At 47.8% G+C, this 13,708-nt stretch overlaps 1 protein-coding gene and 1 pseudogene across 1 annotated transcript; both read right to left on the bottom strand.

Annotated features, from left to right (window-relative positions):
• Positions 1 to 314: 314 nt before the first annotated feature.
• Positions 315 to 5,588, bottom strand: LOC123182588 (protein BREAST CANCER SUSCEPTIBILITY 1 homolog; annotated as a pseudogene).
• Positions 5,589 to 9,045: 3,457 nt separating this feature from the next.
• Positions 9,046 to 11,043, bottom strand: LOC123172606 (tyrosine decarboxylase-like). The gene has a single exon (XM_044589554.1). The coding sequence runs from the start codon at positions 10,980 to 10,982 to the stop codon at positions 9,279 to 9,281; it is 1,704 nt and encodes a 567-aa protein (XP_044445489.1). The 5' UTR covers positions 10,983 to 11,043; the 3' UTR covers positions 9,046 to 9,278.
• Positions 11,044 to 13,708: the final 2,665 nt, after the last annotated feature.

Raw genomic sequence — 13,708 nt, 5'->3', positions numbered from 1 at the left:
TAGAAGCTCGCTTTTCTCAAGATGGTGGCCGATGGAAGTGTGAGGGGGCGTCTCAGTGGGATGGACATCCAAGATTCCGTAATCGATACACTTGCTCTTCTCTGAATATCGACTGAATCATGAACATCTTCCCTCATGAGACCCCTTCCAAGACGTCCCCCAATCGCATGCATCTCAATGCAACTGACACCCCCCTAAACACATCAGAAATGAAGCAGCGAATGGTGTATTATGCATTAGCAGATTATGATAATAATCACCCTGTGGCGATTAATCTGGCTCCAAGGAATAGGGAGAGTCATGCACTAGCACACTTTCAACAAAGAAGATTGTATTCTGTCTAAGATAGGAAAAGGGTCATGCACCAGCACTAGTAGAGCGTGAAATCTCTTTACATTGGAACGATCAAGTTAACTCTTCATCAACACAGGGGGTTTCAACCTCTTTTTGAAAGAAAAACACAAAAATGTTGTCTTATAATTTCTACATGACACGATATAAAGTATGCACTTGTATTCAGTGCCACCCTGGATTTTCCTGTTTACTACTAAACCCACTGACATGAGAAGCCTTCTTTGAGCTCTGTCACAGAGGCTGCAGCTTGCAAGCCGCAACGGAGTCGATTATCCAGGCGCTGCTAGCGGCTTCACCACCAGAGGCGAAGGCCAGAGCCTGGGCATCATCAGCCTGCCTGCGCCGATAATCGTCATTGCCGTCGAGGTTCGCCTTCCCCTGGTTCTCAAGGCTGTACACGACTATGAGGGGGGAGCTGTCGTCGAGCAGCTTCTGGTGGTCCCTTGAGACGGGCTTCCGGTGCAGAACGGTGCCACCTGCCGCGACCACCAGGTCCTGCAGGAAGCCTCTGTAGGCCACGGTGTAGTCTCCGTGGAGGTAGAACTGCATGCCATCAAACAGCCTGGGTTGCTGCAGAACAAATGGACAGTTAACTGACTGATGTAGCAGTACAATAACAGTATGGTGTATAGCAGTGTGAAATAAATAGTACCTTGTTGATCACTCTCTGTCTTCCTAACTTGGGACCCTCACGGACCCCATGAACATCCGTGGTGACTTCAAATTTCTGCTCGTCAACAGGTTCCATGCCATCCATGCAAGCCTTAACCCCTACAGCAGTATAAAACCAGCATTTAGCAACAAAGGGCATCAATTGATCAATATCAGTTCTGCTCAGATGGAACAGTGAGTCCGCTATGCACTTACAGTCGATGGAGACGATCCATTTGCCATTCAAGATTGCCATCAGAAACTTCAGCGTGCGTTTGCAAGCGCCAGAGGGGTCAGTTGATGCAATGACATGGGTAACGCTGGGGCTCCAGCTCTTGGAAATAGGCACACCAGCTAATTTTGCAAATTCTGTTACGACGCCCTGAGCAATTTGATCATTTCGTCTCAGTTAAAATTCATATGGAGCAAATATCATGGATTTGATAAGGAAAATAAGATGTATACCTTCTCAGCAGCAGAAAGAGCTGAACAGCAGAGAACCCACTTCTGTGGTGATCCTGATGGCCATTTCCAGTTATTACTGCAAGCTTGGCTAGATCTTACCTGAGATGGACTGAAAAAAACAGTTGCCCTCCAGTAAGTAATCATACATATAGACCATTACAAGACCGTTTAAACAGCAGGTTCTGGGGATACCATTTTGGTGCTGTTATCCTTTTGGGTTGCTTTTGTGGCTGAGAAACTTCATTTGGCAACTTGGAAGACTGATGCAAAGGGCATAGCATCACAAAGTTTTCCTGACGGTGAAAATAAATTAGAGCAATAAGGTGGCAATTTAGAACTTTGACAAATGGCAAAGAACTATTCTGATAAAGTTGAAATTGCTACTCCCTCTCTCTCAGTTTACAGGGCATGCACATACCCCTAGATCGTCAATTTGACCAACCTAATACAAGTCATATATTACAAAAAATATACCAATATAAACTTCAGATGTTCTATTTTCAAACGGTATAATTTTTGTGTTATATAGTTTATATTAGGGTGATAAAATTGGCAACCTAGGTATACACGTAGGACTTGTAAACTGAAACAGAGGGAGTAGATCAGAAAACAATATGAACTTACATTATCCCATCTGCATTCTGGGATCAATTTAGCACATGTGAAGTGGAAGCTTTTCCGACAACCCTTGTCAAAGCAACCAAGCGCCGCGCCTTTAACTCCACAGCAAGCGCATTTGATCCTTTTGCTTCTAGTTAACTCAGGCGTAAGATTAAACACTGAGTCATCTTCAAAGTAGACATCCGGAGCCCTATGGTAAAATAAAAAGGTATAATGAAAATTAGCTAGATATATCAACAAAAATATTCTACAATACAATCATGTGCTGGAAAGGACAACAAACCACTCCATGCAGTTCTTGTGAGAATGTACGACATTAGCCCCTCCACCAGACTCTGCAGGGACTTGTTTTCCATTATGGTAGTGAACCATCTCTCCAGACTCCTTCAAGAAAGTAGAGATATTTTCCATTCAGTACCAACGATTTGGGAACATCAGGATAAGGCATTTGAAAAATGATATGAACATACCTCTGTGATATCAGCAGAGTGGCAGAAAGCACAGAAAACCTTAGAGACAGTGTCATCACATTTCTTCAGGAAAGTATTACCAGTGCAAGCTTGGAGCTTTCCAAAGTTTTTCATTCCTGAACAATCTGTTTGTTTGATACCTTTTGCACATTTGTTCTTAACTGATGCATCCATTGGTGAAGGAGCTGCACGTATTGCCTCACTACTTTGGCATCTACCAAGTAAAATGCTTGATGTATTTGCATTGATGTTTGATTTCATGCTATCAAGCCCTATCTGACTATTCGTTCCTTCACTGAACTTGCCCTTTTTACTGCTCTTTTTACTTCTACCATCCAAAAGTTTGTGTTGGGTGCAACTTTTCATGAAGCTGCGTAGTGGCATTTCTGTTTCATTTCTAGAGACATCAGTAACTCCTATCTTTTCAGCATTGACACCGTCAGGCATTTTTCTAACTCGCTTACTTCTTGGCTCAGAGTTACTCTCTGTAGTCTCAACTGTACTCTTCCCTTTTGTTCCCAGCTTCCTTGCACATTTCTTCTGTTGACCACTTTTCTCCTTTTTCTGAGATCTTTCTGAGAGGTGTCCATCATGTACTTCAATCTCCAAACTATTTTCTCGAAGGTGAAATGTCCCCATGGAGTTATCATCAGAACAGGGAAATAGATTGATGTTTTTACCAGCCTTGTTTCTTCTACTTGAAGTATTCTTCTCTATAGTACTGCTGTTTTTCTCGCATGACTTTGCAGCAAGACTTTTACTGATATTTGAATCTTGTTGGTTGGCATCAGCTTCTTTTGTGATGACCTCGAGCAACTTTATCTTCCTGCTGTTCCCACCTATTGCCTTCTTCCCCTTCTGCTTCATTTCTTTATTAGCATTGACATGCTGAGCTGCATTATTTGTATGACCTGACTCATCGAATGAACCACCAAGCTGTATATCTTCCTCGTCATCTTTCTCTGCTATGTGATCTAATATATCCTCAAATTTACCCTGAACAGTCCAAACAGTTAAGTAAAATACATGCTAAACATAAAGTAGATGCAAATCAGATTATAAAGAAGAAACAGGACGAAATGTACAGTGTCTGGCCACATGTAGTTTACCTGCTTTTTTCATGGAGTAGAACGCAGCTCTGGAGAGCAAGGCCTCTGGGACCATTCAAAGATTTCACTATCAAAGGCATCTGGAACAACAGCTTTGCTCTGCAACTCAAATAGCTAACCGTAAGCACAATTTATGAAAAGCTAGTAGGCACAAAATTTGAACAGGAAAAAAACATAAATGTTCAGAAAACATACATTTGGAGTCGTATTAGGAGGGGTTCCAGCATCAGAATCTTTGATGTCACTAAAACAAGGTGCATTGTGACGCAAGGGCGTGGCCAATGAGGGTGGTTCACTTAACGTTTCAAGAGTGCCGCCTTCTGCATCATCTCCTTCCCTTAACCAAAAAAAGGGTGACAATGAGAAACCTCCCGGTTTATCAGAGGCTGATGCTTTATCTTTGCCTTCTTGAACATCACCATTCAATTTATCTTTTGTCTCTTCAGATTTCATAATCTTCTGAGGTCTCATTGGCGTCTCAGATTCAGGGAATGGTGTCACATGTATTCTCTTGTTCGCAGAGAAAGAAGGCTTTTTAGTAGGACCAGATGCAGAAGACAGAGTAGGCTTTGTTTTCTTCGCTTTCCTCTCGGATGATATCTTCTTCTTTTGCACTGTTGATTTTGGCAACGGTTTAGACTTTTTCCCACTGTTGGCATGCTTTGATCCATCTTCAAGATCAAGAATAAGACAGTAAGCACAAGACTGAAGACTAATTGTCCTAAAAAAATCTGTAAAAGTTTATTTCAGTTTTATAGAGGCAAACAGACAACCATCCACCAGACAGCATGCCAAAATGGATACAACAACGAATGTGGTGCAGACCCCGGCAGATGCAAAACAACCACATAATTAAATCGGCCTTCAAGATTAATTTCACAATTGACCACCTTGCACATATGCTAGCGAACAAAAGATGAGTTGATGCTATGCCAGAAAATTACCTGCAACCTGTGCCGCAGGAGTCACCTGTGTTGAGACAACATTACTTCCTGATGCAGCCTCCATGCTTTTCAAAATGCCGACCAAATTGTCCATGTGTGGTGCTGGCCGTATTTCTACAAGCAAAACCAGGATTTATAATGTGAGTTCTGTGTTAGATTAAGATCAAGCCATCACGTCAGAACTTGCAGAGTTACAGTAAACACCGGCTCATCAAAATCAGTTCTGTGGAGTTTTAATAGTGCTATGGTTCCGGTTTTCGCATATAGTTAGATAAATATTTAGTTGTTTCGTAAAGCAGACATATCATGCATATTAACACTATCCAATCCTTAGAAGGTGGAGCATTTTTGTGCGGACGGGAAAACAATTCCGTATTTTGCAGCCCAACATATTCTACACAATACATATATTAACTTTAGCAGGCTAAGAAGGCCCAGATAACAACAGCTACGCCCACTAACCTCTTCGGCGGAACGGCACCTTGCACACGGGGCAGGTGGAGGAGGATTTCATCGACTCCGTGAGGCAATGGCTGCGACAAGGTTGGGAGCGCACACATGAGCCCAGATCGGATAGTTTCACAGGGATATTGCAACGGAGGGGAACGGGCAGAAGGGACTCACTTGCAGAAGATGTGGTTGCAGGTGACGGACACCGCCGATCTGAGCAGGCTCAGGCTGCCAGGGTCAAATTGACGAACAACAGCCAGTCAGAATCAACAGCAAAAAAAGGGGATAAATCGGAGAACTGATGCCCACAGATCCAAGAACTGGCCACGAGGGCGCGGACGAGACGAGGGGAAAGAAAAGGGCCGGCGGGGCGGCGAGCGGGCGTACCAGATGGGGCACTTGAGCTCCCGTCCCATCCTCTCGAGGCTGCCCATGTCCGCCATTCCGATCGCTGGGTCTCCGGAGTGTCTGCGGGTGTGGGGATCTCCAGATTTTGTGAGGCGTGGGGGGTGGGGTTTCGGGGGCGGGGGATTTATGTTGGCGGGAGTTTTCCCTCCAAGGTTTTCATTTCATTTCAATTTGGTTTGGTGCGCTGCGCTGCGTTCCCTTCCTTTCCTTCCTCGGGAAGGAGGCGCCTTCGTGTCACGTGGCTGTCGCTAGTGGCGCCGGGGCGGTAACCGGGTTTGCTTTTTTCTCTCTCTCTCTCTTTTTTGCAACATAGGCTTTGGTATGGGTGGCCCGGCCCGATTGCCCGAGCCCGACAGGCTTGGGCTCCAGTTTTCTGTCTAAGGGCCCGGCCTAAAAGCCGAATGTACCTAAACGATAGTGTCCCAAAAATGATGGTTTTGTATAGGAATATGCCCAAATGAATTGAAATGTGTGTGAAATCCTGGAATGTGGATGAAATGTTTTAAATGTGTGTTGAATGTGGATGCGGTTAATTGGAATACAGCTGAAATAGGTGAAACGTTATGGAATGTACCGAAATATTATTGAATTAAGTAACTCAAATCAGGTTGGATGTTGCCGTCGAAACGATAATGACTTGTGCATGAAACATCTTTGGAGATGCAATGGAACCATATTGTTTTATGTGAAATGTATTTAAAAACATTTTTGACTCATCATCAATAATCGATGTTGGCCGGCGGACCACCGAGCAAAAGGACGTTGCCTTACCCCGACTGCTTGCCCCTTGTGCGACCAAAATGAGGAGTCAATTCAGCACATCATCGTGTCATGTGCCTTTTCCTGGCGGGTCTGGTCTCGCATTATTCAAATACTAGGCCTGATTGTTATTGTTCCACAACCCACCACTGGTTCTCTGGTTGAGGGGATCAAGCTCTCGATGAAGTTCCTAGAGAACCTCGAAAAGGACTTAACTCGGGAAAGATCTGGAGCTGATAATATATAAAACCTTATGGTCAGGAAAGATAGAAGACCACTGAGGGCATTGCCACCGCTCCATCAAGTTGTACTTTCACATTTTTATTACCTTCTTGCTTATTATTATGAGTCCAAGGAACTCCATGAAAATCCAAATCAAATAAATTGCATTCAGAGAAAACCTCACAAAAATTAGCCATAATTTTGTGTGATCGCTTATTCCGAAAAAGGTGCTCATTCTGTCACATTGCCACCGCTCCATCAAGCTGTACTTTCACATTTTTTATTACCTTCCTGCTCATTATTATAAGTCCAAGGAACTCCATGAAAATCCAAATCAAATAAATTGCATTCAGAGAAAACCTCACGAAAATTAGCCATAATTTTGTGTGATCGCTTGTTCCGAGAAAGGTGCTCATTCTGTCAAAATCAATCAACAACAAAAAAGGGGGATAAATCGGAGAGCTAATGTCCGCAAATCCAGGTAATGGCCACGAGGACGCGATGAAACGAGGGGAAAGAAAAAGGGGCGGCGGGGCGGCGAGCGGTCGTACTAGATGGGGCACTTGAGCTCCCGTCCCATCCTCTCGAGGCTGCCCATGTCCGCCATTCCGATCGCTGGGTCTCCGGAGTATCTGCCGGTGCGGGGATTTTCCGGATTTTGTGAGGTGTGGGGGGAGGGGTTTCGGGGGCGGGGGTTTTATTTATGTTGGCGGGAGTTTTTCCCTCCAAGGTTTTCATTTCAATTTGGTTTGGTGCGCTGCGCTGCGTTCCCTTCCTTTCCTTCCTCGGGAAGGAGGCGAGCCCGCCGACCGACCAATGCGCCTTCGTGTCACGTGGCCGTCGCTAGTGCCGCCGTGGCAGTAACCGGGTTTGCTTCTTTTTTCTTTTTCTTTTTTTCTTTTGCAACATAGGCTTTGGTATGGGTGGTCCGGATCACGGCCCGAGCCCGGCAAGCTTGGGGCTCCAATTTTTCTGCCCGAGGGCCTGGCCTAAAAGCCAAATGTACCTAAAGGATAGTGTCCCAACAATGATGGCTTTATATAGGGAAATGCCCAAATGAATTGAAATGTGTGTGAAATCCTGGAACGTGGATGAAATTGTTTCAAATGTGTGTGTGTTGAATGTGGATGCGGTTAATTGGAATGCAACTGAATTAGGAGAAACGTTACGGAATGTACTGAAATATTATTGAACTAAATAATTCAAATAAGGCTGGATGTTGTCGTCGAAACGATAATGAATTGTGTATGAAACATATTTGAAGATGCAATGGAACCATATTGTTTTCTGTGAAATGTATTTAAAAACATTTTTGACTCGTCATCAATAGTCGATGTTGGACGGCGGACCGCCCGACCAAAAGGTGGTTGCCACAACCCGACTGCTTGCCCCTTTGTACGACCAAAACTAGGAGTCAATTCAGCACGTCATCGTGTTATGTGCCTTTCCTTGGCGGGTCTGGTCCCGCATTCTTTAAATATTGGGCAGATTGCTATTGTTTCACAACCCACCACTGGTTCTCTGGTTGATGGTGTCAAGCTCTCAATCAAGTTCCCAAAAAACCTCCAAGAGTGCTTAACTCGAGGAAGATCAAGAGCTAATAATATGTAAAACCTTGCGGTCAGGAAAGATAGAAGACCACTGAAGGCATGCCACCGTTCGATCAAACTGTACTTTCACATTTTTATTACCTTCCTGGTTATTATTATAAGTCCAAGAAACTTCATGAAAACTCAAATCAAATAAATTGCATTTAGAGAAAACCTCACGAAAATCAGCCATAAATTTGTGTGTACGCTTGTTCCGAGAAAGGTGCTCATTCTGCCACATTACCTCATTAAAATCACCAACCATAAAACCACATCCCAGACTCAAAGCCGTTTAATTCACCTTAACAAAACCCACATCACACACCATTGGCTCGCCTTTGGTTCCCCATAGGCACTTTTTTTTCTCCATTTAGTTCCAACGCGATTGCAAATGTACATGACAATGAAGTGTTCTTCATATTTTTTTTCAACTCCAGAATGTAAAGATCATCCCAAAAGACCGCTAGTCCACCTCCTTTGCCACGCATAGACACGGTAAAAACATTTTTCATACCCATGTGGTAACAAACTCTCAACATATTCCTATTTTGCCTTGTTTCGGAAAGAAAGATAACGTTGGGTCGATGTGTCTTTGTGAGGCATATAAGTTCTTGTACTGTCTGAGGTCGACCCAAACCTCAGCAATTCCAACAAATCATTTTCATGTCTGTTGACGGTACATTGATTTCTGACTGTACATTGAGAAATACATCTGACACGTGTTAGATTTCTGGAATATATCTGAAATTATTGTAATATGACTAAAATAATATATAGTAACGTGAATATTTTGGATATGAAATAATCAATTTTTAATCAATGAAATATGGCTAAAATATTGTTACTTCTGAATCTTCTTTTAGCTCTTTTGAAATTTCATTGAAAATAAAGAATTGAGAAAAATAAAACTATCTAAGGAAAAATATTATAATAAATATTTCGAAATTTCCAGACAAAATAGAAAGTGACATTGTTTAAAATTCATCCCAAATAAATTGTAATTCAGCAAATGAAGTTGTCTGGAAATGATAGAGAAAAGCTGATCAATATATGAACACCACAATAGGAAAAAAAAAACTTATGAAAATGCTGCAAAAAAATACTATTGAAAAACACATGATTGATCCATGTCTGCTTCACTTAGAAATGATTCTCCAGGCCATTGATACACCTTCACATCCAAATCCAATATTAATCCATGGATAGAACAATACACCCTAATCTCACCGGTTCCTCTTATTTTCCCAAGAGGAAAGCCAACGCGTAAGAACGAATCACGTGGTACGCAGTGCGCGGCGGTGAGCGCCATTTCTCGTGCACGCTGGTCTCCATGCGACGGGCATCCTCAATCGTACGCCCCTTCGAACGAGCAGCCGGAGCGACGCCGGCGCCCGCCGGGGTCAGCACCGAGTCGGCTTGCTCCTGCACGACGCTCCACGCCTCCCGGACGTGCCGCTCCTCTGTCAGCGAGTTCCCGATGGCGCACCGCAGCACGTACATGCCGCCCACCACCGCGCAGCTCATGTACGCGCGCCCCGTCTCGTTTACCGCCTCCAGCAGCCTCCTGTTGAGCTCGTTCGTCGTGGCCTCGGCCGTGCCGTCGTCGGCGGGGAGGAGGCGGAAGCACACGAGTCCGAACCGCGCCGGCACGGGCACCTCGAACCGCGGGTCGGCGCGCACCATGGCCTCGAAGGCCACGGCCATGCGCACGTGGGCGCGCACGAAGCCACGGAGGCCCTCCACGCCGTGGCAGCGGAGCACGAGCCACAGCTTCAGCGCGTGGAACCGGCGGCTCAGCGCCACCTGCCAGTCCTTGTAGTCCACGACGGCGGAAGCCGCCGCGTCCTTGAGGATCACGTCATCGTCGGTGCCGAGCGCCGCCACGAGCGCCGCGGGACGCCGCACCCACAGCGCGCAGCAGTCCATGTTGGCCAGGAGCCACTTGTGCGGGTTCGTGCTGAACGAGTCCACGGCCTCAGCGCCCGCGGCGATGTGGCTGAACTCCGGGCAAATGCACGCTGCGCCGGCGTAGGCCGCGTCCACGTGCACCCACACGCCGTGCCCCGCCACTGCGGCGCACAGCTCGCGGAGAGGGTCGACCGCCGCCGTCGGAGTGGTCCCCACAGTCGCGCACAGGAAGAGAGGGACTCTCCCAGCTGCCTCGTCGGCGCGCACGGCGGCCTGCAGTGCCGCCGGCGACAGCGTGAAGCCGCTCTCGCGGCACGTCGGTATCACCCGGCAGTTCGCCCGGCGAATGCCGGCGACGTGCGCGGCCTTCTTGAACGAGAAGTGGGTCTGGTCGGAGCAGTAGACGACGAGGTCGCCCATCCTCTCCTCGCCTCCAACTTCCGCGAGCTTCCGGTCCCTCGCGGCGACGATGGTGCAGAGCATGGCCTCGCACGACGTCCCCAGCAGCGTGCCGCCTCCGCCACCGCAGAAGAGCAGCTGCTCCGGGAGGTGTAGCGCCTTACCCAGCCAATCTGTAACAACGGTCTCGAGCTCGGTGGCCGCCGGCGAGGCGGCCCAGGTGAAAGGGTTGATGTTGAGGCCCGCGGCGAGGGCCTCGCCGAGCGCGCCCACGTTGCTGGCCGTCGCCGCGAAGTGCGCGAAATGACGGGGGCTCTGCCAGTGGGTGACGCCGGGAAGGATGAGGTCCCGGACGTCGCGCAGCGCCGAGGCGAGCGCGTCGGGCTCCGGCCACGACGGCGCGGTGTCGGGAAGCTGCCGGGCTAGGAACCCGGGAGCGACGGCCGGGCGGACGGGGTACTCGTCAATGTGGTCGTAGTAGTCTGCGATGAAGTCGATAACTTGACGTCCCTGACGCCGGAACTCGCGGCCGTCTAGCGGAAGGGGTCCAACTCCGAGCGTAGGCGTAGCAGCCGCAGCCGGGGAAGAACCGGTGTCCCGGGCGGTGTAGTTGGCGTGGTTGAAGCTTGCCATGGCAGGGGGCAGGAGCTAGAGCTTGATCGAGTGGAGTGCCTACACTGGGTTATGAGCCTGTGACTCTGCAGAAGAAGGCGTGGAGTGTGGCTCATTTAAAGGCAGGCGTGCATACGCTGCATGCATTTTTTCTTTCTTCTGATGATAAGTGTCACATCATATTTTTTCTAAAATAATAAATACCACACGTGTCACACGCAGCACTCGGGCCATGACGTTTTTTAAACTAAAATTGTCGTTCAAAAGAAAAAATAAACCAAAACTTGCCATTTGAAAAAAAAGTTATCATGCTTAACAACTAAACTTGCCATCCTCACGTCACTAAACTTATACGATCAAAAACTTTCAAAGTTGCCATGCGTTCATGTCACACGTGTGCCACTTATCAGGATCTTATTTTTCAAGGACTTTGCTACACCTACATTTTAATAATCTCATATACTAGTACATAGTACTATACTCAGGATCCTATTATTATTAATGAGGAGTTGATAGGGAAAGTACCCTTCTGAGTTCAAGCTCAAATTAGTCCGGATGAACAGTAAAAAATCTGAATTTTTTCTGATAAACTTTGACAAATGTTTTAAGTGTTTGCAAATTTTCATCATGAGATCATATTCATGGAAGCCATGGCAATTAAAATAAAACCATTGCTCCAAAATGTGATATCTGATGATGGAGCCGGGCTGTTGGTGTGGACGATGGAGCGACGGAGCATCAGCTTCATCTACTCCTCGAACTCCGTGTCGGTGCTGGCGTAGACCTGGCCCGACACCGCTGGTGCGGGCTGCGGTGTCGGCGACTGCTAGTCCTCCTCGTCACCGGAGGAGATGACGATCTCCGCCGGTGTCGAGTCGCCGCCACCCGACGAGGATGACAGCCCCAGAGTTAGAGGGTGGCGTCTCCACGAGCCACCAGATCCTGCCTCAGAACCGCCTGCTGGCGCCGACGCCCAGGACTTGCCCATCGCCAGAGATGTGGAGGAGGGGGTGCGGCGAGGAGGAGAAGGAGGATGCGATGTGGAAGGCGCAGGAGCGCGACTTAAATATCCGCGGCCAGGCCATGCGAAGCGCCGGTTAGCCGCTTTAATGCGGCGCAGCGCTAGAGTTTGTTCCTCGGGAACCTGCGTCCACAGTGAAGCGGCGGCTGCCGAGAGGTCGCGTCTGTCAGCGCCGCCCTCCCTCCCTCCGGTCACATCACGGCATCAATGCCGACCTCCGCGTGGTCTGGGCCGGCATGAATTCGGCGCGGTAAGCGTCGCGTGCATCGGAAGGAAAGTGCGGGAGGGGCGGGTGACGGATTTTTGCTGGGCCAGAGCGGTCAGGAGCAGACTTGGGAGCGGTTCGGACTCCCGCAAACCTCCCCACTTTTGTCTCCGGTTGCGGAAGAAATCGCGTCCGGACCGCCCCACGGACCGATACAGGTCGGCGTTGGATGGTTCCGCGGTCCGGACGGTTGCGAGAGGTTTACGGGTCTGCCTTAGAGATGCCCTTAGCAGTTGATGATTGGCAAAATTTCGTGTTTTGACCCTTTTCTGAAACCTATTCGAGATCTGAGCCTAGCTTGATTTTTTTAGATATGACCCTTTTGCTACCGCCAGGGTCCATGGCGGTAGGGTCTAACAGCCTACCGCCAAGGACCTTGGCGGTAGGAAACAACCCTACCGCCAAACAGGCTGGCGGTAGCCTATACAACCCTACCGCCAAGGTGCTCGGCGGTAGGCACGAGCACACACTGTGTTCACTACTTAGGAGAAAAATGTGGTAAGGCATGCAACCCTACCGCCAGGGACCTTGGCGGTAGGCTGTTATACCCTACCGCCATGGGGCCTGGCGGTAGCAAAAGGGTCAGATCTCGAAAAAAATTCAAACTAGGGTCAGATCTCGAATAGGTTTTAGAAAACACTACTAGGAAAAGGCTAATTAGTGGCGCACCTGTTTTGGCCATTAATGGCGCACTATAGGTGCGCCACTATTATCACGCCATTAGTAACAAATAGTAATGGCGCACCTCTGGTGCGCCATTAGTGGTGCGCCATTACTATGCCTATCTGGTGCGCCATTACTATCTGACTTAGTAATGGCGCACCACATAGAAGTGTCATTACTAACAAATTTTTTTCAAATTTTTTTTCAGATTTTTTTTTCATTTTTTTCTTAATCTCGGGTCACTATGGCTTAATCTCGGGTCAATATGCTTAATCTCAAGTCAAATCGCACTCCGTGGTCAAACTTCCCGGAAGGTCACCCATCCTCACACTACAAAAAAAGACACATCCGTGACATTTAGGGCCGAACGAATTTTTTTTCTGTCATACATGTGACACTTCTATGACGATAATTGTGACAAAACCCGGTATCATCATAGATGTGGTGGGCTCCTACTTCTATGACAAAAAATCATGACAGAAAATGGGCTTTTCGTCCTGGGCGGGCCGGAGACGCAGCTGCATGACATTCTTTGGGCCGTCCATGACGGAAAAAACTGTGGTAGAAGCGAGGGGGAGGAAAATTTCGGGGAGTTCCCGATTACGGTGGGAGGTCGGGGGCCGAGCGATGCGCGTTTCTCTCGTACACGTACGCGCGTGTGCGCGAGGCGTTGGCTCTAACTGAACCCGAGCGAGGCATTGGGCTCTAACTGAACCTGAGCGATTGCACTGCAGGCTACGCGTTACTGAACCCGAGCGATCGATCGATGGCTGTTAACTGAACCCGATCGAGCGATTC

This window comes from Triticum aestivum, chromosome 1D (assembly GCF_018294505.1).
Source record: "Triticum aestivum cultivar Chinese Spring chromosome 1D, IWGSC CS RefSeq v2.1, whole genome shotgun sequence".
In the NCBI taxonomy this organism is placed as follows: Eukaryota; Viridiplantae; Streptophyta; class Magnoliopsida; order Poales; family Poaceae; genus Triticum; species Triticum aestivum.
This window is presented reverse-complemented; position numbering and strand designations above follow the sequence as displayed.